We start from the raw sequence: 26,761 nt of genomic DNA, 5'->3' as shown, positions 1-26,761 counted from the left end.
GAAGACTTTCAATAGAAATGAAATTAAGCTTACTGTTCAAGCGAGAGTGTAGTTTACTAACAACCTTGATACCGGCGATTATACAACACGTGCTAATGTTACAGTTGCATGTATAAACATTGGACATTGATTTAATTGAGTTGTTTGTACGTTCTGCTGGAGTCATTAAATTCTGGATGACGTTTCTTTGTAAGTGCAAAATACTCGTGATCATGGTTCACAACGTACCACGTGCCAGGAAGGTAATTCTTGTACTGATCTTGTAGCTGAACCAAGATAAGATCAACTCAGAGTGGTTTGCTCTACTACAATGCAATCCACGAGTTATTTGGGAGTTGATCCAATCACCGGATATTGAGGTTCGAGACTAAATTTTATAGAATATGCATTATTTATTCCAAATGGTTCGATGTGATACGCAATCTACATTGTACATTATGCTCAAGCCATCTTTTCTTTATATCACAGCATTTAGGATATCATATTCCGATATTCTCCGATATCTTAATCATAGCACTAATTATATAAAGTTACACGTTGGAAGTAGTTGTCTAAATGTATACGAGTACTCAAATAAGTACTCATAGAACTGGCAAAATGGGGGTTCTTTTTTATTTATCGGAGGAATGTCCGGACCCGATATTTTATTTAGAATATGAGAATATTATAAGTTGATGATGATGAGTCTCACCTCTTACCCCGACAATGACTTAAAAGGAACGAACTTCGAAGATATTTAAGGATATTTATTTATAGTAATTGAGTGAGTTCTTATACAATCTAAAATATGCTAGACGTTTGATAACTTTTTAGTTTTCCCCTTAAAATAAGGATTGCTTGGGTCTCTTGTAAATTTCTGCTAGAACATAATATTTAATCTTGAGGTGTCGCCGCTTGCAAAGCTCGGCAAAGCCCACACAAGATCCGATCCTTTCCTCCGTGGCAAGAATTCCCTATCCGGACCATGTGGACACAATAAGCCAAGCTCTTAAAAAAGTAGTTCTCTTGAAAGAAAAGTTATCTAATTTGTGAGTTGGTAACTATAGATAAGGAGTGGTGTCTTTCACGGTGGTGTCTTTCATAGAAGCATCGGTTCCACACGACATAATCCCAACCGGGCCAGCCATTATGCCATTATTATATTGCTATTGGTAAATAAAGTCAAAGAAAGCCAACAATAATGGGCATCAACCAGATCTCTTGAGGTTGTAGTATCTGATGATCTGACGAATTCGAATTCAATGCACGCACAGGAAAAAATGGATGGAATTTCGTATCGGTCTTATCGTGTGAAGTCCAAAGTCACTACTGTTCAACCAGTATTGTGCGGCACTGATAGCAACCTTTGATTGATGAAATAGCCTTTATTTTCAAACAGGAGAAATTCCCTTCTTATATTGTCTTTTTATCCGAGTAAGTATCAGCAGTAAAACAAGCGGTCTGTTTAAAATATCTGAACTCTAGAAATTGACGGCAACTTACAACGGAAACCGTGCGCTATTCAACATCGGTTACATATCCTTTTTGCTCCTTTTTTCGCAACACGTTCTGTTAGCTTTGCCTTTGCTAGCCCTAGCTCAATATCAAAGTTGTATAATCGTGTGTCAATTAATGCAGGCTCTGGCCGATCGGGTTTTGGGTATGCGATCGTGGCAAAGCGAGCCTTCCCAACACACCGGAATCTCCCCCCCCCTTGGGAATAGCGTGCAGAGGTGAGCGCTATCAGCAGCAACATCATTGTCATTTAGAATAAGTGTGGCTAATTTGCATCCTTATGCAAAATGTATTTTGATTCCTGAATCGAATGTACCACCTTCACCATCGTTCCACCGGTTCTATCCACCCGGTTGCCCCGTCTCCCGATAGATACACCGCGTCGAGAGCTTTTCGACTGTCGGTCACTCTTCCAGAACACGCACCGGGTGAACCACAAGGGCTCGATCGTCGGGTTGACGACGGTGGTCGCGTTTACGGCCCATATGTTTGTGGGGTTTTTGGAAGGGAAGTCCAGGCCTAGGGACGGATCTCATGATCGTGAAGGGGTTTTTTTTTCTTCGGTTGCTTCTTATTTTTCCTGAATAAGAGACGCCACTAACGGTTTAGCTAGGTACCGTTTGGCGGGTGTCCCGTGCCCGACCGAACACGTTTGCCGGCTCTGATCTTACAGCAAAGCTAACGGGATGCGACGGATCGAATGATCGGAACCCCGACGTGTGCTGCACACACGCCCGGTCGTTGCATTCGAGGTTGCATTTACCGCTTTCGGCGTAAAGTGAGCCGCCCAATCCAGGCACCTACACCTTCACCTTCATCTTCACCAGGAAAAAAAAACAGTAAAATGCAAATGTTTGTAACGGACTACGCGGAACGTAGAAGCCGGTTAGCTCCCGCATCTTCCGTGGCACGTTACGTAGGAGTAGTGGATTATGTTTAATGGACGGATTGTTCGCGATCGTGATGTTGATCGTGAACAGGGTTTTTTTTGTGTTGGTTTTATGTAAACCACATTAGCTACCCTTTGCCGTTACGTGTAGACCGTTCTTACCAATAGCCGATAGTCTCTGTTGTTTTTGTTTCTTTTTGCTGAATGCGAGGGCGAGGCTGACATACAGGATCAATACCGTTTACGGGTCTCTACCGTTATGTAAGTGCCGCGTGACTCATTGATTAAGATGTAGGTATGCGACCGATACCGATCTGTCGACTAAGATGAAAAAGGTACACGCGCCTCCACCACAGTGGAACTAAGAATCAGTAAAAAGCGCATCCAAGAAGATAGGAGAGAATTGTAAATTTCCACACAACAAACAACACGCGAAGGATAAGAATCGAACGCCAGAAGTAGAAACGCAAGATAAAAGCGAAACGTGAAACTTATGCGAATTCGGATCAACTACCGGACCGACCGTTTTCAAGGTGAAAAGGACGAAATTCGGTAATCGTAATTCAGAAGAAACGAAATGCACGCAACTCACCCCGGTTCGATCGGCCGATACACGGGTTTTCGGTGCCCGGGTGCATTCGGGTGAAAGTTAAAAGTACCATATGCAGTGCAAATGCTAATCAACACGTGAGTGGGCGGTTACCCATCGGGAAGCATTATCGAACGGGGGTATTATGCTAATGCATACGGTACAAATGGGTCTGGTTTGTTGCAACCGCAGGAGAAAGCCTCAATCTTCGGTGGGTTGTTTGTTGTACGGCGCTTGCATAGCACCGCACTGACAGGCGTTACAATGACTTCCTAGAAAGCGATCCTAGTGAAGGAATGGTCACGCAGATTCATGCCTGATGAAGTAGGTGGTTCATATTCATCAGCCAAAGGAAAGTGTTTTCCCATTGCTATTTGTGTTTCTTATAGTGCAGAGAGCGATACATCGTTGACGTAAATGTCCTAACGGACCATCCGGCATAGGTTCGGAGGCTTGAGGAGTTGTTAGTCCGTAGGCGCTTCGGCGAATCCAGCTGTTCCTTGACTGTGGCGGTTCCTGTAAGCGAGCGGGCATCTGTGGCAAGTAGTGGGTTCTCTATGAAGATTATCTCCTCTATGAAGACAATCAAAAAGAAAAGACAAGCTGATCAGTTGATACTCCAGTTAAGACACAAGATCAATCTAGCCAGCGACGTCGAGACGAGATCTCTTGGGCTTTAACGTCTGTACATTTGTTTTCATGCATGGAAATTTAAAACTCAAGCAATAGAGTACCACTTGAAGTTCATATTACTCTTTTATCTACCACAAAGGGTTTCTTCGCCTTGGCCTCCCAAGACTTGTTTGATACATCTTACTTATCACTTTTCGCTCTCAGGAAAGAACCTATCCAGGCATAGAGAGCACTCCTATGATGCTGTAGTACTACTAAGAAGCTGCACAAAGGTTACTTTTTAGTTGACAGGATGGGTTAAATCATCCAGATCAGAATCAAATGCTAATTCCCTTAGAGCTCTATGCAAATACCTTTTCTTCCTTTTTTCATTCCGTTAGAACGATCAGGCCGTACTAACAAATGCAAATTCTAAACGTCAATCGTTTGTTAAGTAATTTACGATTACGAAACTCTCTCGCCTACGACCACAACATGTTTAGATAATGTAATCCAGTTAAAATACACACATTTATGTCGTTTTTTTTTCTTGTGACAGAAAAGGGAATAAGTGGTCAAGTAACGCAAAGGATTTAACGACTAAACCAAAGAAAAAAACAAACAAGAACATCGACGAGAAAAAAACGTACGGAAAACGATCAAAGAGAATCCATTTCAACTACCGATACGGTAAGAATAAGATCTGCATTGATTGTCTTTGACAGTGTCAAACCATGTGCCATTCAAATGTTTCGCATACGATCGCATGTTAAGATCATGCTGTGGCATGCTAATAGTAGCACATATATCCGAGTGTTACGTGAAGTCACACCGGCATGGCAGATAACACCCTCCCCCCCTGCACCCCCTGCACCCAGTGTTGTCATGCATCGGGCAACGTGGTTGAGGGTTGTGAACATAACTAGCCAAAGCGCGCCGGAATGCTGAAGGATGCTGACATAACGAAGCTATCTCTGATAGCCATGTGATTATGTAGATTCCGATTCTTTTGGGGGTGGCAAGCGCATGACAAAAGCGATTACTAGAAGACACTTTCACAGGCGATATAACTTAACCTTTCCGGGCGGGCACTTAAAGGTGCCACTAATACCCATTCATTCACGCAGGACTTTTGGGACGCGGTTACGAAATAGAACACTTTGTTTAATGCAACACCATCAGCGTAGTGTTAATGTGGAGCGGAAATGATATAAATAAAATATAGCATGCCATGAATTATAGATAAATACACTTATCAGATGAGGATATTCGCTACTGTAGGTCAGTTTGTCACATAACATAAGGTAATGCAACGTTATTATTAAAGGCTTAATTATTGCCTATTTAATAGCTACTATTGTTTTTAATGTATTAAACTCGTTTTACTTCACTGTTGGTTTGGTGTCTTAAATCGAACGTTATTATTTTTTCCAATGAAATTTCAAGATTAAAGCTGAAGTTCATGATTAGCAGAGTGGGAACCTCTGGGTTAATTCTGTAGAATTTGTCCTTAGTTAAATTATCAGTTATATGATGAGTATGAGCTTTTGTTGAGTTCACAACTTCCCTGTAATTTTAAATTCCAGGGATCTTGAGTCCCGGGCCGTTTACCTACACACGTAGAAGAACAGGGAGAATGCTTCTCATGACATTTTATAACAAACTAGCTCGACTACCACTCTACATCACTAGGCTTCCCTACATCGTAAACAATTCAATGCAGGAGTCGTAACAAAACGTGGCCCAAAACGAGATAATCTCATCGCAAACCCTCATAAATAGTTCATCGATAAAGTTCAAAACAAGTTCACGTGCAGTCGTCGGCGACCAAAACAAAACTGAAACAAAACCCAGAAAAAAAACCCGATTATGAAAGAAGTGAAAATCAGTATGGAGGTAAACAAGACACAAACCACCACCGCCGAGGGGAAAGAAAAACGAACCAACCCCCACCCGAAGAACAAAACAGAATTAGGGCGAGAGAGCAAAACAAAAGTGACAAAACAAAAATTTCCCCAAGTTGGGTGGGGGGTGGGAGGGGGCCGGGGTCTGGGATAAACCCGACCCCAAAAAACATATACACACACACATACATGATATTTAAATAACTTCCGAAGCGAAAAACCAACCCAAAACCATTGCGCGGTTCGAACTCTGGACCACAAAGCACCAAATGCTAGCAGTCTCGTCGCAATTTTAACCGGCGACGCAGTTACCGGCCCAAACCGGGGGCCCAATTTATGGATTGAGGTTCTGACCCAGCGCACCCCACATCTGGTTGTTGTGTGTGCGGTGTGGATGCTAGATTCTTGCCACCCAACCCACTTCCCGCCACCCCTACCCGTGGAGGTATAGGTCAGCGCGGTAACGATCCGGTACCATACTTCAGGGCGCGCATCCCCTGGCTGCTGTTACGGGGGCTGCATATGTTGCGCTGGTGTGCGTATGTCCATTCCCGTGGTCCAGCCAACACCAACTCAAAGGTCAACGATATGCAGCTTCTAGAAGCCAGCTGCCAGTCCCGGTACAGCACACCCAACGGAACACCTGAAGACGACCTGAATCCGTTACCGTGCGTAAGCCACTGATGCAAATGTTGGATGGCGTTGCTAGTTTTTTAGACGCCCAAAGGGCCATTCGATCGTTTGTCTATTCATCCCTCTCCCTTCAGAGATCTCCTGGGAGGAATTGTGGACCAGTGTGGCCATCCATCGCTTGTAATTAAGTTGTGCTCTTGATCAATCGCTTGTACCGATATCGTGCCGGGATCACAAAACGTGCTGCAACCCGTGCTGTTCGCTTAGGTTTCCGTGTTTGCATTTAATTTGCTACTGCGGGGCGTACCATCAACCATTGGCATTATTGATTTAGCGGTGGCCTCAAAACTGCACTCACCCCCTCGGTAAAGAGGTCGACACCGACCAGAACTTGACTCGTTTTTTTCTCGATCTTTCGCTTTTAGTGAGAGCAAATGGGGGGAATCAGATGCAGCAAGCGACACCGGATTCGGTCTGCCGGTACCTCCGGGTGGGATCATCCAGTCCGCGTCGGGCGAGGGTGCCCCCTTTATGGTGAATATATGTATTAAGTCGTGCGGTTCGCAGCTTATGTTTCAGGCACACTTTCTCCATCATCCTCGGTGAGCCGATCATCAGCGGTGACGGTTCGGGCAGGACACATTACACCCCGAGCCATGTCTCGTTGATGCCCGTAGCCTCGTTTTGTTTTTTGTTTAGCGTGAGCCCTTACATCGGAAGAACGTAAGGGTTTGTGGGTTGCCCGGGGTTTGCTCGAACGGGTGGTTCATTAATAATGGACGATTTTTTAGCTGCGGACCGATATAGGATCACCGGCTTCTTTTGGCCGGTTGCGGCCGGTGTTCTCTCCGTGCGGTCTCTTGGGGGAGAGTAGCCGGCCCTGTCCGCTTATCCCCTCCCGATCATCTTACCCATGTGTCATCACGAATGCAAATAGGTTAGGTTAAGTGAAAACAATTCCACTGACCATCGGGCCGGCTGGGCCCCCAGTGTTTGGGACAGCCCACGGGCCAGGATGAATCAATCGGGGCTGTGTTGCACCCGTTGTATCGGCGCCAGTGGCCAACGGGGTTAGTGAGAAAAAAAAAAGATTTAAAACTAAACGGAAAAATGTGTGTCCCCTCGTTCTTCGACGACGACGACGCTTCGAAAGTGTTGAGTGATATTCGATCCATCCCGTGCGGAATGGCCCGGTAGGAGGGGTGACCGAGAGATCGGAAGGGTGACGGTAAATCACGGTTACATACGTGTGGATCTGGTCACCGTCAACGGCCAACAAAGCGGTTCAATCAGATACGGAAGCCGGACCTCATTTTAATTCTAATAAGCTTAAGATCGTACCTCTGGTACTGGGTGGGGACGGGGAACAGGGACTGTCCGTGATGCGTGCCGTGAAAGAAAACAAACTCAATCCAAACCGATCGGGCCGGTTCGGGTGTTGAAAGTGGATCACACCGAAAAAATATTACCTTTTGCAACCCCACGGGCCTCCCCACGGTGCAGTCGAATGGAGACGCCTGGTCGCCCGTACGGTGTTGGAGATTTTGGTCGTGAAATTACATGTGCGTCAGGTTTTGCTCGAAACAGGGGCAAAAACCGCAGCAGGAAAGGGGGAATTTCGGAAGCCAGCACCTAGAACCGTTAAGAATGCGCGTAACGAAAGAACACAACCGAACCAACACGCTCGCTACAGCTCGTTGCCGATTGCGAAAACAGAGGCAGGCGGGTTTGGGATGGTGTTTCGGGATTTGTAGGAGATAGAGGCTACTCAAAACAACAACAAAAAAAAAACAAAACCTCGTCCACTTTACATTGCAAATGCCGAACTGTTCGTTCGGTTTGGATTCGCAACAGTTACTTTCGATTTGCATGTGCAACGGAGTATTTGAAGCGCCGCGGCGACATAAAGTGTCACGGCGTGCGTAGAGACTGCTGACCGTGTGGGTACCATTTCTCCGCTAACCTCTGCTGTTTCGCTCGGTTTCGCCATATAAAGTTCACCGCCACGGGACAGGTGAAGTTAGTGGAAGAGCTGCAAGCAAGCAATCGATACCAGATTGCTGATAATTTGTAATTAGTTATCACTTGATCGAGCAAACGTAGCATGACTTACTTTTTATGCTTAATTTAAACATGTTAAATGTATTTTTTGTAAACTTGACGTTGATAGTTTGACCATTATTTTAAATTAGTATATTCTGTAATGATATTAAATGCTACTTTATTTGATAGTGACTTGTTTTTCTTCTTTATCGGCACAATAACTTCTAAAGGTCTAGAGTCTAGGCCTGTCATTTCTGGCTTTCTTTGATTTAATTTACGCGTTAGCCAAATAGTCAGTCCTTGCTAGATAGTCAGCCATTTTACATCGGCCCCACCCCACCGGACCGTTACATTATATGATCTTGAATAATTGGATAGATTACATGATCTCATACTTGGATGGCAAGGCTGTGACATGCAGTAAAACACCTTAGGGTAGCTTTGAAAGCAAAAGAAGGCCTCTATAAAACTCGTTGTTTATGGTTATAATATAATATAATAACAATTAAAAAAATATAGTTTTGAAAATAAAAAAATAACAATTTTGATCCGGCGGCATTCATTTTTTGCAGAGATTGCATCAGTATTATCCAAAATTTGGTGCAGGGCTTATTTATTCAAGTTAAGATTTCTAATGTCAAGATATATTGTTTGTCCATTCATTACCGGATACTTTAACTATCCAGCGATAACTTTAATTCTATGGTAAATTCTATAATTGAGTTTTAGAGAGGTTTAATCTGTACTTGTAATCTTATAACCTAACTTTAGGTAGCAATGAAAAATACAACCAAAAGTCGTAGGATTGGATCGGAGAGAGAGAGAGCAATAACAGAGGAATAGGTGCTACGTCTGCGGAAGGAAGCAATAGATGGATTAAAATCAAAGTAGGGAAAGAAGGGATTGGAAAAACGAAGAGGAAGAACGACATATATGAAGTTAGTAGCAAATTTATGCAAATCTTCACAAATCATTTATATCAATCAAATAACCATTCCGATAGGTATTTGAAAAAGCTCTAGCTAATCTAATATTTTCCCCACATTAACACACCTTGTTAACTCTATTATCCATCCAATACAAGACTTCCCCCCGTGGTGCGCAGTCTGGGGATCAACAAGTACGTCCGTATTTTTTGGGTCGACCGAATCCATAATGCATCGTCGATCGACTACAGTATCGGTGCCGTGCACCTACGTCATGATCACCGTCACCGTGCCCGAAATTCAGACGCACCGAAAAATAGTCCTACAATTTCCGGCACCCAACCGTACGGTACACCGAAGTAGGTTCCAGGGGAAACCATACCAGCAGAGAGAGAGAGAGAGAAAAAAAGACGCTGAATTGGATGTGATTGGTTCGGTTCGGGCGCGCAAGTATCGCTCAGGCTCCTCGCAAAAGGGGTTCGTCCTGCTCTCATTCTTTCATGCAGCCGTGAAGCGAACGGAGCATCAATTTGCATACAATCTTCAGTATAAAAAGGTGCCGGATCGATCGAGCAGTGTATCAAATCGATTCGAAGCCTACTGCCGTGAACAGCATCTCGCTTGCAGCTTACCGTTCTGAGCGTATCTCTCGAGATCCTGTGTCTTCGTGCGTCCGGGGTTTGGTTTCTTTTTCCGGCGGGAAGTGTTCGTACACGTGTATTACAGTGTTTGTGAGCGTACGTGTGGTGAGCTGTCGCTATTGCACCATCAAAGCAGTGCTGATCGTGCATTCGTGTATAGAACATTGAGCAGAGTGATTCTACAGCAATTACACCTTAGTACAGCAATGGATCGTGTTAGCGAAACGTGGTTGAGCTCTAGCAGCACGGCCTACTTGATGGTGAGCTGCTTTCTGCTGACACTGCTGATGCTGCTGCCCGAGCGCAAGCAGAAAGTGTTCGTGCGCAGTGAGGTGTTGCAGGCCCTCCGACAGCTGATCGGCAGTGTCGGAGTAACGTTCGGAACGGCTGACGTGACGGCGGAGGGTGAGCAAGACAAACCAGCACCCGGTCCCAAAAACTATCCCATCATCGGTGCGCTCAAGGAGCTGAACGGGTACGAGGTACCGTATCAGGCGTTCAGCGAGTTTGGGCTGCGTTACGGACCCGTCACGGCATTGCGCCTCGGTTCGGTGAATGCGGTGGTTGTGAACGGGATCGACAGCATCAAGGAGGTGCTGATCAACAAGGGTCAGCATTTTGACAGTCGGCCCAACTTCCGCCGTTATCAGCTGCTGTTTTCCGGCAACAAGGAAAACTGTAAGTAGTGCACACTTCACGCCTTGTACCGACCGTTCTTTACAAAGTGTGTCTCTTTCCTCTCTACCTGCAGCACTGGCATTTTGTGACTGGTCGGAGGTGCAGAAGGCCCGTCGTGATATGCTCGTTCCGCACACCTTCCCACGCAACTTCAGCGGTCGGTTCGAGGAGCTGAACACGATCGTGGTGGACGAAATCGGTCAGATGCTCGGCACGGTGCGAGATGCCGCCACGATCGAAATTAAGCCGCTAGTGCTCGCGATCTGCGCCAATGCATTCTCGCAGTACTTTGGCAGCCATCGGTTTGAGGTGGAAGATAAACGCTTCCAGCAGCTGGTGCGTAACTTCGACCAGATCTTCTACGAAGTTAACCAGGGTTATGCGGCCGACTTTCTGCCATTTCTGCTTCCACTGCACCGTCAAAACCTGCGCCGCATGGACCGGCTGGCGGAGGAGATACGGACGATCATCCTCGAGACGATCATTGGTGATCGGTATGAGCGGTGGGGCGAAGGTAGCGAACCCTGCGATTACGTTGACAGCCTGATCGAGCACGTGAAGGCGGGTCGCGGTCCGGCCCTCGAGTGGGAGACGGCACTGTTCGCGCTGGAGGATATCGTTGGTGGACATTCGGCCGTCGGCAACTTCCTGGTGAAGGCGTTCGGGTATATCGTGCAGCACCCGGAGGTGCAGCAACGCATACAGGCCGAGGCCGATGATGTGCTGGAGCGGCACGGTCGGCAGGTGGTCGAGTTAACCGATCGTGCCGAGATGCCGTACACGGAAGCGGTCATCATGGAGGCGTTACGCTTGATCGCGTCCCCGATCGTACCGCACGTGGCCAACCAGGACAGCCACATTGGAGGTAAATATTTCTTTTCGTTTTATAAGGCGGTTTGCACTTCTAAAACCAAAATAAATATTTAAGGTTTCACCGTGGCGAAGGATACGCTCATCTTCCTCAACAACTACGATCTCAGCATGTCGCCCCAGCTGTGGGATGCACCGGAATGCTTCCGGCCGGAGCGGTTCCTGCAGCAGGGACGTGTGGTGAAGCCGGATTTCTTCATACCGTTCGGTGCCGGGCGACGTTCCTGCATGGGTTACCGGATGACGCAACTGCTCAGCTTCTCCATCATTGCGAACCTGCTGCGCGCATACACAATTGCCCCGATCGAGGGACAGGATTACCGTGTGCCGGTTGGATCGTTGGCAATGCCAGAGCAGTCCTACACCTTCAACGTGTCGGCACGCAGTTGCTGAACGGTGAGCACAGATTGTCAAAACCACTATTAGCACTACTACTATTCCTGCTACTAGACGGCCCATCCTCAATACTCAAAACACCGTGACAGATCGATTAATCTACAGGGCAGTAGTAGAGACCAGGGATGGTCTCTTCCGGGAATGGATGCCCACTAGCGGATTTCTGCCCTATCGACGACACAGAACTGATTAGTCGCCGAGAAGGAGAAAGACCAGCTGAAGTTTGCTGATGCTCGAGGTCACGAATAACTTGTGGACGAGCCACCAGACCAGAGTTAGTGCATGTATAGCAGGAACGCTTGGAGGTTGAATTGTGAAATTTTGTTAGTATTTTTTTTTACTTTTACTACTTCCACTCCACTGCGTGTATTTATATTGATCAAGTGTGTATGTGCGTGTATATTACGAATATCTGAGCGGTACCACAGCAAGTGCACTCTAAACAGCGCACAAGTGCTTCGCACGTTGCGGTATGCTCGGTAGAGCTCTTTTTTTTTGTTAAAATGCCATTGCTTTGCTGTGATGTAGTAGAGAAAACGCTTCCTCCACGCGTAGGAAGATTGTAACGAATTGGGGAAACATTGCGAGCTTAGGAAGAGGAATCGGTAAGGTTAAGGCAGCAAGCTGCAAAATATAGGACAGGTCGGTAGGCTAACCCCATTAAATATGTCCTGCGACTTAGCGACAAAACTGATTAGCGTGTAAGAATAGGCTGATGAAACGGAGTGACTGAGTGTTGCTGTGCGTGAATTAGAATTTGACTCTGCTGCCCTACACATCACATGTGCTTGGCCCCCCATAGAGCGTACCAGCACGAAGGGCCAACTTTCTCTAGATAATCCGGTACGACTGCCAAAGAGCTTGAACGGCCTGCTTGATAAATCCATGATATTGTTTCCGATACATTAGCGTGCACATTAGAAAGCAAAATATTCTAAGGAAATGGGCAAACATCTTCTCACGTAACACAGCAAAATGACCGTGGAGGTGCAGTGGAGTCCAACAGTAATGTTACTTCAATTAGGAAATGCTAGATCAAATGTATCATCGTTAGAATCGTAGAAGTCATTTCAATAATACATATACTACAAAAATTAATTTTGATACCACGTGTTTGATACTTATTACTGTTCAATTGTTTATTATTATTGTTACTTGTAATTTTGTCCAGAATTAGAGCATTTATAACTTGACACAAAAGAGCCATAAGAGTATAAAAAAAAAATTTAATTTCGAATAATCATGTGCTACAGGTATTCTTATTTTCCATTCAATCTAACATGGTGAGTACAATTGTTCATGTTGGGTTATGCATTCTCTTTTACTAACAAACGAATTTCTAGCAATTATAAATTATATTTGAAATTAATTTAGCAGCCTCGAAATTCATGGATACGTTAGTCAACACTTAAACAATATTGTCGTTACAGCTTCAAATAATATATTATATTATTGTTTTAATGAAAACAGTAAAAGACAAACACTGTGTATCCCTCATAGGCAGCTGTGTTCCGGTAGCTGATTTACGGTACGAGTGACGCTAAAACAGCGTTGAAGTTCATATTAATTTTTGGTATTTGGGTGTAGAATTTTAAAAAATTGATTGAAAATTGAATATAATTTTAATGTTGATGACTTTTCTTCTTGCTATTCAACAGGAAATTGGCTGAAAATAGCTTTGCAGTACGTAGTTGATGTAATATTAAACCATTTCAGTTTCACGCAAATCAATCAATTTGAGTGTCTTCCTAATCATCAGATTAAATCTGTCTAATTAAGGTAAATGCACAATGTTCGAGAAACAGCTACACTGCTTTATATGAGGTATTAGGAAATTATAAAACAAGCGAAATTACACAACTTTCTGTAAATTTGATGGAAATTCAAAATGACAGCGCTTCCAAGTGTCACGGATCTAAAATGTTACTTGGGGGAACCAGTTCAGAGCGGATTACAAAACGACCATCACTAGCTCCATTGTTGTCAAAATAAAGCGATCAAGGAGCACCTACATTCGAGAGTTTTCTCACAACACATTTTACTTTTTTCCCTTGTTCAGCAGAACGGAAAACCAATTTCCAATTTCGGACCAGCGAGCTCGCGTACTGTCGCACGTGCGGTGTAGTAAAATTAATATTGCCCATCTAGAGGAGCCAAATTGTTCGTAGCTGCCGTAGGCTGCCAAATAGGTCCGTGCTGTGCTGTCCTCTGTGTACGCGCGCGTGTGTGGTTGTGTGTGGTGCTTGGCCACATTGTGTTCGAGAACAAATAGACCAACGGGGTACGAAAATTCGAGTGTTGCTTCCTTGTGGGAGGTTGTGCGCGTTTTTCTTTTGTTTGTAACTTTGCTCTCTACGCCCGTTGCTGTTGTGTTGCGCCTTTCGAGGTCGCGTACCACTGTATGTGAGTGCGTGGTGTGTATCCAAAACCAACCCAGGAAGTGTGCGTGTGTAACAAAAACAGTGTGCGAAGCGTAGTAGAGTTTCGTGCGTGTGTGCACGTGTGTGTGTGGACGGGGTTTGTGCAATCCTTTGCGAAAAAGGGAACGTTTTAAATTAAAAGGCATCGACGCAGCGAAATAATCAAAACCTGTGTAAAAGTTATCATTCTGTTGGCCAGTTGGATCGATCATCCCTCAAACCCAACGTTTGCTACGTTTTCCATCCGCGAAAACAGGGCTCAAGAAAGACTCTCGTAAAAGGGAAGGAGCAGGGAAGCGTGACGTACGGTGCAGAGAGAGAGAGAGAAAGAGCGAGATAGAGCACGATCCAAGTCAGCAGGTAAAATGTCCGCCATTGTTTTTATTTTTATTTCGCACACACACAGATACCATTTCGTATTTTATGCATCGCGGTACACAGAATGAAAAGCATCGAACAGCTTCCATCCCAACAACCGAGATGATGGCGATGATGATGGCGATGATGGTGGGGTTTTCCGTTGTTCAATATTTCGCCTTTTCCACCGAGCAATATCTCTGGATGCATTTTTCATCGTAACCTTGAGCTCAATGAAATTTGCAACGTTTGCAACAGCATCTGAATCATCGAAAAGCGACCATCGCCATTGCTAGCATTTTCCTACATTTTCCACCCGTTCGATTGCCATCCCCGCACTTAATCCAATCCCCACCGTTGTGCATTGCCCGTGCAAGAACGAGTGTATAGTTGGTCGTGTGGAAAAAACACCACACACAGCTCTTTGTCCTATCTGTCATGCGAAAATCGTCCATTGCTGGGTTGGAAAATGTGGTAAAATGGCACAGCGTTGCAAAAAACAAAACAAAGCAAAATCATTGTGTACCGTCGTAAGTAATACCACTCTCCATCTTCTTGCGACATTGATCTCGTTTTAGATAGACACAAGGAAGACACAAAATACGCGGTCATCTTCAAGCTGCGTCACCAATCGGACGGGTTCAGCGGATCATAAAGGAAACAAACAAACAGATCGCGGCTCAACACACACAAAAACGGGCGGAAGTGCATCGCGCGTGCAACTTATTTCGAGAGTGTGAATCCATCGTGCAGAACTAAACTGCAGCTGTTCATATAGGCGAGCTGCGAAGCACACCGCGTGTGAAAACACAAGCAGTCCGATCTGTGCAGCGGTCACAGCGATAAGTGCCGAGTGTTTGGTCTGGCTTAAAACGGTTCGGTGCAAGCGATTAGAAGGAAGGAAGGAGCATTCCTTTTCCGTTGGAGCATCTTTAGCTTCATTCTTACGTGACAAACCGTATATCACACCATTAAAATCACACATCCACGATGTCCGCCACACCGTCCAGTTCGGCTGTCCGTGCCCTGTCGCTGGAGTACAAAAGCCTGCAGGAAGAGCCGGTCGAGGGCTTCCGCGTGAAGCTACTGAACGAGGATAATCTGTTCGAATGGGAAGTGGCCATCTTCGGTCCACCGGATACGCTCTACCAGGGCGGTTACTTCAAGGTGAGCCCGGGGAAGAACGGGAATGTTAAAGTGTCCGCGGGAATGAAGTGATCTAGTTGGTGAAACATAAACTGAGCCACATGGTACCAGAGTGAGAAGTGTCGATCGACGTTAAGGTCCTCTGTGTTGGAATCGAAATATGATGGTTTTGGAAAAAAACAATCAAAAAAGACTTTCTTTGCTAAACTCTGCACGTGCGCCGATGGTCACTGTTTGTAGCGCAGCGTAATCTTTCACATAAATGGATTTTCGTCACCATTGTGTCCTTCCGAGCGCGATCAATGATCGACAGGAAATGATTTTATACTTCCATTCTGTGATCTTGAACGCTACACTGGGGTCCGACACACACGGAACGGTTAACCGAAAAAGGCAATCATTTAACTGAACAACCGAAGAGACGGCTAGATTAATCGGCTGCTCATACGCGTAAATTTCATAAAGCATGTAAGTTATGCCGCCAAACCACCAGCGTTTGTAGTGTGTGTGTGTGTTTGTGGGTTTTTTTTTTCCTTACACCGATCGCCCATCGACATACAATTTGATCGTGCCTTTTGCGAATCGAGCGATCGAGCTACTATGAGTGAGCAAATGAGCGACGCTGGGATGGTTGCAACGAAACAACCTTGGAGCATGGCGTCGAACAACGTTGCGTTACTGACGGTCGTTTATCTGCGTCGCCCTCCCCACTCAGCCGTCACCGCAGCAATGATCGATACACACGGCGAGGGCTCACGGTAGCGTATATACCACCGTTGCTTCTTCGCGGCTTGTGTAATGGCCCACGGCTTCCCACGGCAAAGCAGTGCCGCTTGCTTTTAGGTGGGGTCAGTTCGGGTTTATGTTTTGGGTTGGTAATGGTTTTATGTGGCTTTCTCGTTTCGTTGCTTAACCACCAGCCGGAGGATAGCGTTAGCGCATTTCAATGCTACATGTTTTTGCCAAAGGTAACATTTTTGTTTGTGAGGTAACCGGTAACTGGCTTGATCAGATCCAAAAGGCGCCTGGTGATTTCACACCTGCCGAATGTTAGTATTCTCAGTAGTTAACGTTCCTTTAGCAGATGAGTTGATATTCGATCTTTGTTTAAGGAAGTAAAACATTCTGCCGTACGGAAAAATGGACATTTTTAGTAGTTTTTTTTTGTTAAGACATTGGACTGTTTTTCGTCCACACCAGATGAGCAGCATGATTATTCTGATGGCAACTTGCTAAATTGGTTGACATCAGAAAGTAAGCACCATTTGACCCAGAACAAAATCGATACTTTTCCCTTAATCTCTGATAAATTTGTTGTCGTCGTACGTAGAATGCTTTATAGTAATCAATTAATAATCAACAATATGTTATAGAAAAAAACAGCAATTGAGAATGTATTTCAATGTGATTTCTGGCTAAAGTAAAGCTTTTTTACATTGATATGGTAACACGGTGCATTAGCCACTTTGCTAACATCATCCACTACTACGCCTTTAAGATAAGAAAACTATTGCGTTCTTTGTCAAGATGCAGCTGGACATCCTAGGGCGTATTGTAACGATAAAGATCGCTCTCCACCATATGGACACTGTAACACAGAGTAAGATTGCTTAAGAATTCTAAAATTTTGTAAATATAATGATACCTTTTGCAGCACATGATTTGCTATGTGTAACGCATATAAGCCATTTACAACAAAATTCTTTTTAATTTACATTTTTTGGTGTAATTTGTAGGTGTTCCCTTGTGTTGTTACCGCTGTAGATTTGCGTCATAAACATGCTATGAGACGACACACTGCGAGATACAGTTTATTGTATTGGATCGATCAACTTAAGGCATATTGTAGCACCATCGATAGCAATGCACCTGCAATCGATTTTAGTGCTGCTGTGTCAAACTCCCAGTGTTTGATTTGAAAAAAAAATCAACAAAGAAACCTGCTTGAAACATGCAAACAGGACTTGTTGCACATGTAACATCCGCGCGGGGATTTTCTTTTTCCCCTTCTCCTAGGCACACAGTGCTGCATGGGTGGCCAGAGACGGAAGTGTCACATATTTAATCACACGATTGCCAACACTAGCGTTGTGATTGTGCGCTTCCGTTACCGGTCGCTAGAAAGGGTCGTTCGATCCATCAGTCATAAGATGGTTTTTGTTCTTGTTCCTCATCTTCCGTGTGTATCGGATTCCTCGTCCGCTAGCGAACGAACGAAGTACGCGAGCCCGCGAAAAAAGGGCCTATTTTTAGCGTGTTAATTGATTATTCTGGTTGGCAGTATTTTACTCCCGCCCTTCGTGTACCACCATCGGCCGTTTGTTTCTCGGTCCGGTTCTATTCCTACATAGCCCGCGGATTGACGTTTTGTCATCAGCATATGCATGTGAATGCATGTACAACCCCTCGCTGCACATAGTGCACTCCTACATATCCGGAACGGTTGTTTTTTTTTCTCATTCTTGTGTAACGCTTGTTCCTTTTTTCTCTGTTCCACCCATTAGAGGTAGTTCGGTCGTTCCAATTTCTATTGGAGCAATCGACAATAATCGATCGTGTGAACACGGCCGTGTGTTGCTCCATGTACGGCAACAAGCTGAGTGCCTATCGTAAACCTATCGCGTCACACTGCCGCTTATCTCCGTACGTCGATGAAATCGATGCACCGATGCATCGGTGCTGTTTGTCTCCCAAAAACCGTGTCATGCAATCCCGGTTAAGGTTCCCGATTGGTCTTTGCAGTATGGAAAGAGCGGCGATATTTTGTCGCTTTGTGCAGTCAAGGTCCTTCGTTTCGCTTACGGATGCGGTTTATGGTTTCTGGATTGGGGTTTGTAGAACGGTCTGGGGCAAGCTGATAAGAAGCAACAAGTGAAACATAAACAATTTCATACACACAACATTACTTAAATTGTCTGTGAGGTCATCTGTTGTTGCGTTATGATAGATAGGATCCAAATGATTGAATTGCAGCTGTGCTTTTTCTGTGGAGATAGAAGAAAATTAAACCATATCGATTAGACAATTCATCAGGAAAACAGGTCATTAACGGAAGCTTCTTTGTTGTGGTAACAATTTTGCGATTGAGCGTTTTCCGAGTAGTGAGCGAATCACAAATAATTTGAAGAATTTTCATTAACGCAACAGATCTTTGCACATCGATCTTTTTCTTGGTATTGTACACTATTCAAGACATGAAAGTAAGTAAGAAAAAAGGGGAAAAAACAAGGAAATTTATGACTATTTTTCACAGTAACAATTTGCACAATGTTTAGCTAAATTCCAGGCTAATGATTGTTTGAAGATCATTCATGATCTTCTGAAGAATCTAAGGAATTGCGAGAATAACTCCTCCGGAATAGGAATGAATCTTTACCATTGTAACAGTGAAATATTAACAGTTTGATTAGTAAATTCACTAATCTAGTGCAGTTGATGCAACGTTGGTTCATACAATCTGCATCATACCGTCCATACTACACTGTATTCGAAATCTTATCAATGATTCGTAATGCGCGTCATTCAAGCAGTCACTCTTGAGATAGAAAGTTCACACGTGCGTGAACTTTGTGAGGGGCCAGTTCCGTAGTTATAGAAAAGCGTTCGAGTTCCCTATCACTACTCATAGCACGAGTATGTGTGCGGTGGGATTTTTATTATGGTTTGATCTTATCACCATCGATGATGGCCAGTTGATTGAAATGACAAAAACATCTAATGTGAGTGCTCTTTTTTCTCATTTCATTGCAGGCGCACATGAAATTTCCACCGGACTATCCATACTCTCCACCATCGATAAGATTTTTAACAAAGGTCTGGCACCCGAATGTGTATGAAGTAAGTAAATGCGGTACTGTGATGTTTAACTCGTTTGCCTAATTATACAAAATTTTCTTTCATTGATTTTTAGAACGGTGATCTCTGCATATCGATCCTACATCCACCGGTTGACGATCCGCAGAGTGGTGAACTACCATGCGAACGATGGAACCCGACGCAGAACGTACGAACCATCCTGCTATCCGTGATTTCCTTGCTCAACGAGCCAAACACCTACTCACCAGCAAATGTCGATGCGTCCGTCATGTACCGAAGATGGCGAGATTCGCACGGCAAGGACAATGAATATCCAAACATAATTAGGTGAGGTGACGAGCAAGAAGATGGTTGATGGCATGGGCTATAGAGTGTTCTAAAACGGCAAATGTTTCCTCTTTTAGACGACAAGCGCAAGCTGCCAAGGCTGAAGCCGAAAAGGAAGGCATCATCGTACCACTAACGCTAGAAGAGTATTGCATCAAGTCGAAAACGAAACCTACCGGTCAGGAGCCTCAGGTGAGTTTCCGTACCATAAATCATCGTTTATAGTACGGTCCAAATATTGTCAATCACATATTTGCACTGATATATGTTGGAGTTAACCGAGTATGCCTGGGATAAGGCATTTGCAGGGAGGAAATACCTTGTAAGATTTGTACAAAACTCAACAGAGTGATGTTGATAATACGGCAAAAGCCATTATATTGGATTAAATAATATGTTGGAGTTACCAGTGCATTCATTATTGCATGACTGGTCTCATGATACGATGATGAGCAAAACCAAAACAAAATCGAAAGCTATATGCTCAAGCGCTAATCTCGCTGATGTGGATTTTATACTAAAGCTTGTTGTGCAATAGATGCATGAGGTTATCGGACATATAATGAATTAAAAAGGACGTCATCAATTATAACATATCAGGTCCAGGTGCGCTTGTTTTGTTCGCTCAGTACAATTTGCACAACTATTTGTTACGCATATTAATGCGTTTGTTTAAATGATGTTCTACGCGGGAAGCAACGATCGTGTTCCGTTCACGTTTTGCTTTTGTTTTGTTTACGCTTTTCGCGTACAACAAGGTCAATCAATAGTAATCAATCGAACGGTAGTTGACACGGTAGAAATTGAATAATTCAAACACCTGCTCATCGACGATCGTATGCTTTGTTGCAAATTAATTTATACATTTTCATATGGCTTTTTATGTGATAAATGCAAAAATGGTGAAATTGTTTACATTAGAAAATTTTGGAGTTTAAACACGAATATAAAACATCGGTAATGCGTTATTTCATCCAAACAATAAAAATATCATATCAGTGCTATTAAACACAAACTTATCCAGTTAACATTCCATTCCCTCCAAGTATCCAAGTTCAAGGATGTGGACAGACAGCCACTTGCCATTAGTTGTATTTGTATCGTCTACAATCGGAATGTATTTACATGAACTCCTTCAAAATGTGATTGATTTGCTTCGCACCAGTCATGTTTGTTTGGTCCGTGCGCTGTTGATGATGCCTTCCGTTTTAATACCATAGCATCATGTTACTGCAACATTGTTTTTGATTTTACGAGACCACAGTAAGGCGAAACACTCCTTCCCGAGCCCTCTTAACGTCCCGCTACCCCATGCACGCAACGTCAGTTGTCGGGGTGTGTGATTCGGTTTACAAATAAATCATTGGGCAAATAATAACTCAACGGTTGTTTATTGAAAATCGAATCGCGTACATCGTTATTATACTTTCGGCTTTAGCATAATCTTTCTGTGACCCACTCGCCTCCTGTAAGCCCCGATTTTTGCTTGAGCTTTTAGCTGAAGGAGGCTAGCTGGAGGTGAATAACGAGGAAAGGCTGAGAGGACATAAACGAGGGCTCCTCTCGGTCATTATCGTGAGGTTGAATGAATGGTCCCAGGCATGTTTACTCGGTATCACAATATCAATACGCTTGGTAGAGTGGTGTAAGATGCTTACGTTACCGTACATAAGATCGATTATGTGGCGTGGGACTCGTTATTTGATACTGCTCCAAGAATGTCTCCAACAATTGCGGGAGCAGAATGTATGCAGCGAGAAAATGTTAAGCTTACCGCCCATACGACATGCTTTTCTGCAAACTCGCTCTCTGTCTCCTTTAGACAGCCGTAAAATCAGTGAATTCTTCTTAAAAAACGTTTTCCCGTTCTATTGGCCACGAATTAAAAACAACGACCATTCGGTGTTGCAGAAAACGTACGAACGAGCGACGGCTGGTCAATAACAATAATCGTTTCCACGTCTAGGAATGGTACTTTTGCCTTCCGGTCGGTTTATGTTGATTTTTTGCTTGCTTAAAGACGGTCGAAAACGAATAAATGTTGCTCTTCTGGCACTGGAAGTTCTTCGTTGGATGGAATCACAAACCTCAGTAAGGTTCCGTTTTTTTTTGTTTGAATATAGGAACTCCAGCAACTTCCTTGTTGACAATTCATGCTGATGGTTGATGGTCCCGATATATAAGTCCCTGGTGGTTCTATCGCCTTTTATTTCGCTTTGTCAAACCCCAGCTACTGTCCAATGGGCGTAATTGTATTTATTGATTAACGATATTAAATGGAACACGCAGGCAAATTACCGTTTGAGTGACACAAACTCTATCCTATGAATACCGATTGCATAAAAATGAACACGCTTTGACGCTAAAACGAGTAATATAAGAAAATTAAAGACAGTAAACAGATGCGACGTTTTCATCGTATTTCGGTAGTGAAATATATATTTTTTAAATTAAATGATACATGATACATGACATTATTAGGCAGTTATTAACATACAACATATGCCATTTATTGATAAGTTATAATAATATATAGAAAATGTCATTGCTCTGTCAACGTATTACCTTATGAGATAACGCAATCAATTTATTTTTTGTTTTTTGTATAGGAATTTTAAATCAAGATTTACAAACTTATTGCAAGTCATTTATCGTTTTATCGTTTATAGTTTTCACTTTCCTGCGTATAACGCATTGCATAAGATAGAATTTTTGAACTACCCTCGTGCTGGAAGTGTTTCAATGTCTTTCTATTTTGTTGAAACACGCGTACTGTATGCGCCACGGCCAGAATTGAAACCAGTCAATCAGCGATGCTACCCTTTATCCATCCTAGTGCCAAAGTTCCAAATTTGGAAGGTAATAAATTTACCTCTGGTTAGCAAAAACCATAATCACCAGCTCGAAACGATTGCGGTGCGCGATCCCATTGCATCTGTGGCCTTTGAACTTTACGAATCAACCATCTCATCTCTCTCTCTCGGCTGTTTAGGGTGCTTGTTGTTGAGGCTAGGTAAAACGAGGCAGATTTTGAGTAAGATGATGATGATGCATTATGCAGTATGTATCTATTCATCACCGCCATGAAGAAAGTTTGATCTTTTCTGTACCTCCTGTCTCGTTTCGCTAATTGTGATCCGTTTCTGTTCGCTCGCTCCACGAAGCTGGTGCCACCGCGGTGCCAGAGCAACTGCCGGGAAGACTATAAATCCAAGACCGTCATAATAAGCGGAGAGAAGGTGCAAGCAGCGTACAGTTAAAAAGCTGAGCTTCAACAAGAATATTGCAAAATCTTCCACTCCTGTAGCCGCGCGCGTACCCGGATTTCTCGCGAATTGAAAGAAAATAACCGGCAACAGAAGCTCGGCAGTGCGGAGCGCTCATGAAGGGCATGAAAAATGGCTGTATATTTATATTAATTATAGAAATAACTTCTTCTGAAAAATATCTCACGCCACGCCAAAACCGGTGGTGATGGCCAAACGAGCATTACGTGTGTGTGTTCCATGCGGGAAAGAGTTGCTTGCGTTGGTTGTGTTTAGCCTGTTTAGCCGCTCGATGCAGCGGCACACTTGGGTGAAGGTGGCAGTATGTGCTACCTCTGCAAGCACTAATAAGATTTGTTTCCACACATCACTTATCGCGAGTTTTGCCATTTCTTTTCCCATACTTCTTAGGTGTGGGATATCCTTATGGGAAGAAGTACCACAAGGAAGTGGTTTATTTTCTTGCCATCGAGGGATTGCATACAGTTGATTGATTATGTGTTTAAACATATTTTTATTATGCCCATATTTATATAGATCCTGATTCTATCAGGAATCTAAAAGTCTATTGTTGGAGAATCAAGAAACTTTAATAAGTCATTGAAGAATTTGTATCAAACACATAACAAGGTTTGCATTTTTTTCTTGCAATGTTTGTTCTAATAAGGGAAAATGGATAGGATACATAAGAATCAAAAATACGATATAATATAACTATACTAAATAATGAAGGTTCTCTATTGTTGAAAATGAACATTGAACATTGACATCCTGTACAGGAATTGCTCTTATATTGCAGCATATATAAACTACGAAAAAGACACAGTAAGAAGCACCCCAAGAAAAAAACGTCGATGAAATCTGGTACTGGGGAAAGGAAGCAAAAAAAAAAAAGACTTACACAACTGTTATTATCGCGCTCACACAGAAGTGGGTCGTGCTGTGAGGATGCATGCAGGCCATTGTCATATGCGCTGAAATCAATCTCATCCTGCTTACGAAGTTACCGTCATAAATTACCCTATCGTAAACTACCTCACGCCCCTCGATGGACAAAACACATCCTCCGTTTGCGGCAGAATCCCCTGTAAATCGCAAATTGGAACCAACCAACCAACCACCGTCATCGTTCCGAATGGCAGCAGGAATGCGAATGTGGTTCCCTCGGTTGTTTCTCGCAGTGGCTAACACACATGCCCGTAGCGTGCTTAAGAAGAAACACATACACACATTCCTTCCGTACTCATCCTGCACGGTGCCGCCCGGTTCCCTCGTCCATACCCAGATCTCTGCTGCAAATGACTCCCAAAGGAATTATAGAGTAGAGCAGCTAAACCCCGAGTCTTACCCCCGGGGGTGGCGAATGGACTCCCCTCGTCCGGCTCCCTTTTGTTCCACTCCATTGTAGCCGTTATACAAATCGCTACACATTTATTAGTGACTTTGCCAAGCGTGCGGAGGAAATATTATGGCTTGCATTTTCACGCATCATATGTCACAGACGCGCGCGCGAGCTGTGTATTATCGTGCACCGGTTTCGTTGGTTTTGTTGTCTGTTCTGGATTTGCCTTTTCCACTGCTGCAAATGTGCGGTACGTTCGTACCCAGTTTCGTTTAACTTCCTCGGGAACGATTTCTTCAGATGTCAGCAAAAGACGCGGAAACTCTATAACTTTGTTTTTTTTTTTATTCCACGGCACTCACACGCATGAATGAAGGTTGGTGGCCTTTGTTGGTTGGGTTTGGAAAAATGTCCACTCATTAGTAAAATGCGAGAGCGAGACAGTTCTGATCCGTTGCCACTTACCGGCCTTTACCAGGTTTCCTGTTTGATTGGATTAAGTTGTTTGTTTTGTGTCAGGTTTTAAGTCGTCGTTTGAGTTTCAATTCGACCAGGAAAGTTCGATCTCTGGTGTTTTATTTATTACTTGGACACACATGGCATAATTGTGCAATATTGTCTCGTTAGGCTTGGGCAAGTTGCTTGTCTTCTTCAACACAAAATAAAGTACGGCTAATATGTATCATTTTGCTAAAGGACATTTATGTAGTAGAATGTATGATAACCCAAAACTCATAAACAATATACCCTATATCTGGAGCATTCTTTCAAATGATGGAATCTGAAGGATGTCAGATATTACGAGCTAATCCGATAATTAATCACAACAATGTCCGTCGCTCCAACCGACGTCTTTGTTGTCGACACGATCACAAATTAGCACAATAATTTCTAATGGGTAATTCTGGCAAAAAAGGCCATGCTTATATGTCTATACATAATGCAACTAATTCAACAATAGTAATAACGTTTATTATGCATTTGTTTATTTGCTTTTCTTGCTGCAGCTCGATATGACTGACTTCTACGATGATGATTACGATCTCGACACGGAGGATGACGATAACGCATCGGTGGAATCGTACGCCGACGGCGATGACAGTGGCAACGGTGAATCCTAACGAGCTTATCCTCGCAGACGGACGGCAGCATCAGCGAACGCGGTACAGTAACCAAACCCGTCACACAAACCATCCCACTATTGGCGACCAGGCGGAGGCGTGATGGGATGGGACACACATTGTTAGGTTAAGGCTATGGCGATTGTTAAAGGCCGGGAATATGATAGTGATGAGAGCTCCCCTCGCCCCCCCCTCCATCACCTTCACTCGATGGGATGTGGGAGTTGCGTTATCGAAAGCTCGCCGGAACCCGCCTTGCCACGCTGTGGTGAGAAATGTTCGTATTGTTGATGAGTGCCAGCAGCCCAGATTGAGCCAGATCGTCGAGGCATTGTTTGTCGCTAGGCCACTTTTGTTGTTTTGCCCGCAATGAGGAAGAAGTGCATCACCATCGTCGTCGCCCGCACAGATGCGAGTGAAGTGGAGATGGAACCACCGGGAGACTGCCGGGAAAGTAGTATTTAAAAAAGGAAGAAAACCCACGAGAACTGAAAGCCCTGCTCAAATCAATGCAATCATCCATTCGCGCGGTGTGATTGTAGCTGAAGAAAGAGAGAAGCTTCGAACGCATATCTCTTGCGTATGAAATTATGTATTGAGTGATAGTGTTGTTTTTTGTTTTAAATTATGCTTCTGCATGCGTGGAAAAGAACCGGGAAAAGATTGGAACAGGCAGAACGAATCGAGATTATGAATGGATGGAAAGATCGTCTACAGGCAACAGACACACGGATCGCGTAAAGCTAAATTTTTGTTGTAAACATTAGCCTTAATAATGCGAACCTCTCCCCCATTAAAGAAAAGGAATAAATATTTACCTATAGATTTTTTTTCTCTCTTGTATTTGGTTTTCAATTGCTTACTTAGTGTACAAGCTCATCTGATCTTTCTTTCCTTTTGTTGCTCCACTCGTATGGAATTTAGAAATCTGATCGTGCGAGAAACGAAGATGCTAGCAAATGCGAATCAAGGCGCGAACGATGCTGATCGCGAGCAATACTTTAAGCATAAATAATTACGTTCAATTAGTGTCCAATAAGTGCAGGATATGGAACTTACGTGGAGGTGTAAAGGATGAGAGAATATACGCAAAACACGGGTTGGGAGCCCGTTACATCTCCCCGTAACTCCGTAACGACTCCTTCATGCTGAACGCGAGGACGAAGTTGCGTTCGACAGTGTTTTGTTCGAAAGGGATATGCAATAGTTTGTAGTTTTACCTATAGCGAGAGCGAGAGAAAGTGATCCGTAAAGGAAACACGGTTAATGATGCAAAATGTAATGGGAAAAC

The 26,761-nt window shown here is 43.8% G+C and overlaps 2 protein-coding genes across 2 annotated transcripts; both read left to right on the top strand.

The window, feature by feature from the left end:
* The first annotated feature begins 9,937 nt into the window (after nt 1–9,937).
* Nucleotides 9,938–11,672, top strand: LOC128303757 (cytochrome P450 307a1-like). The gene is made up of 3 exons (XM_053040815.1): nt 9,938–10,409; nt 10,483–11,274; nt 11,338–11,672. Exons 1-3 carry the CDS (start codon nt 9,938–9,940, stop codon nt 11,670–11,672), a joined length of 1,599 nt encoding a protein of 532 aa, XP_052896775.1.
* Nucleotides 11,673–15,037: 3,365 nt separating this feature from the next.
* On the top strand, nt 15,038–26,298 carry LOC128302489 (ubiquitin-conjugating enzyme E2 R2). Its single transcript, XM_053039323.1, has 5 exons — nt 15,038–15,619; nt 19,349–19,435; nt 19,509–19,741; nt 19,819–19,933; nt 25,357–26,298. Exons 1-5 carry the CDS (start codon nt 15,443–15,445, stop codon nt 25,468–25,470), a joined length of 726 nt encoding a protein of 241 aa, XP_052895283.1. The 5' UTR covers nt 15,038–15,442; the 3' UTR covers nt 25,471–26,298.
* The last annotated feature ends 463 nt before the right edge of the window (nt 26,299–26,761 follow it).

Source organism: Anopheles moucheti, chromosome 3, assembly GCF_943734755.1.
Source record: "Anopheles moucheti chromosome 3, idAnoMoucSN_F20_07, whole genome shotgun sequence".
In the NCBI taxonomy this organism is placed as follows: Eukaryota; Metazoa; Arthropoda; class Insecta; order Diptera; family Culicidae; genus Anopheles; species Anopheles moucheti.
This window is presented reverse-complemented; position numbering and strand designations above follow the sequence as displayed.

Excerpts from the sequence above, each read along its gene's own strand:
- LOC128303757 (XM_053040815.1), top strand. The coding sequence starts at position 9,938 with ATGGATCGTGTTAGCGAAACGTGGTTGAGCTCTAGCAGCACGGCCTAC. Across the intron at positions 10,410-10,482 it reads TTCCGGCAACAAGGAAAACT|CACTGGCATTTTGTGACTGG; the intron begins GTAAGTAGTGCA and ends CTCTACCTGCAG. Across the intron at positions 11,275-11,337 it reads CCAGGACAGCCACATTGGAG|GTTTCACCGTGGCGAAGGAT; the intron begins GTAAATATTTCT and ends TAAATATTTAAG.
- LOC128302489 (XM_053039323.1), top strand. The coding sequence starts at position 15,443 with ATGTCCGCCACACCGTCCAGTTCGGCTGTCCGTGCCCTGTCGCTGGAG. Across the intron at positions 19,436-19,508 it reads GGCACCCGAATGTGTATGAA|AACGGTGATCTCTGCATATC; the intron begins GTAAGTAAATGC and ends ATTGATTTTTAG. Across the intron at positions 19,934-25,356 it reads CTACCGGTCAGGAGCCTCAG|CTCGATATGACTGACTTCTA; the intron begins GTGAGTTTCCGT and ends TTCTTGCTGCAG.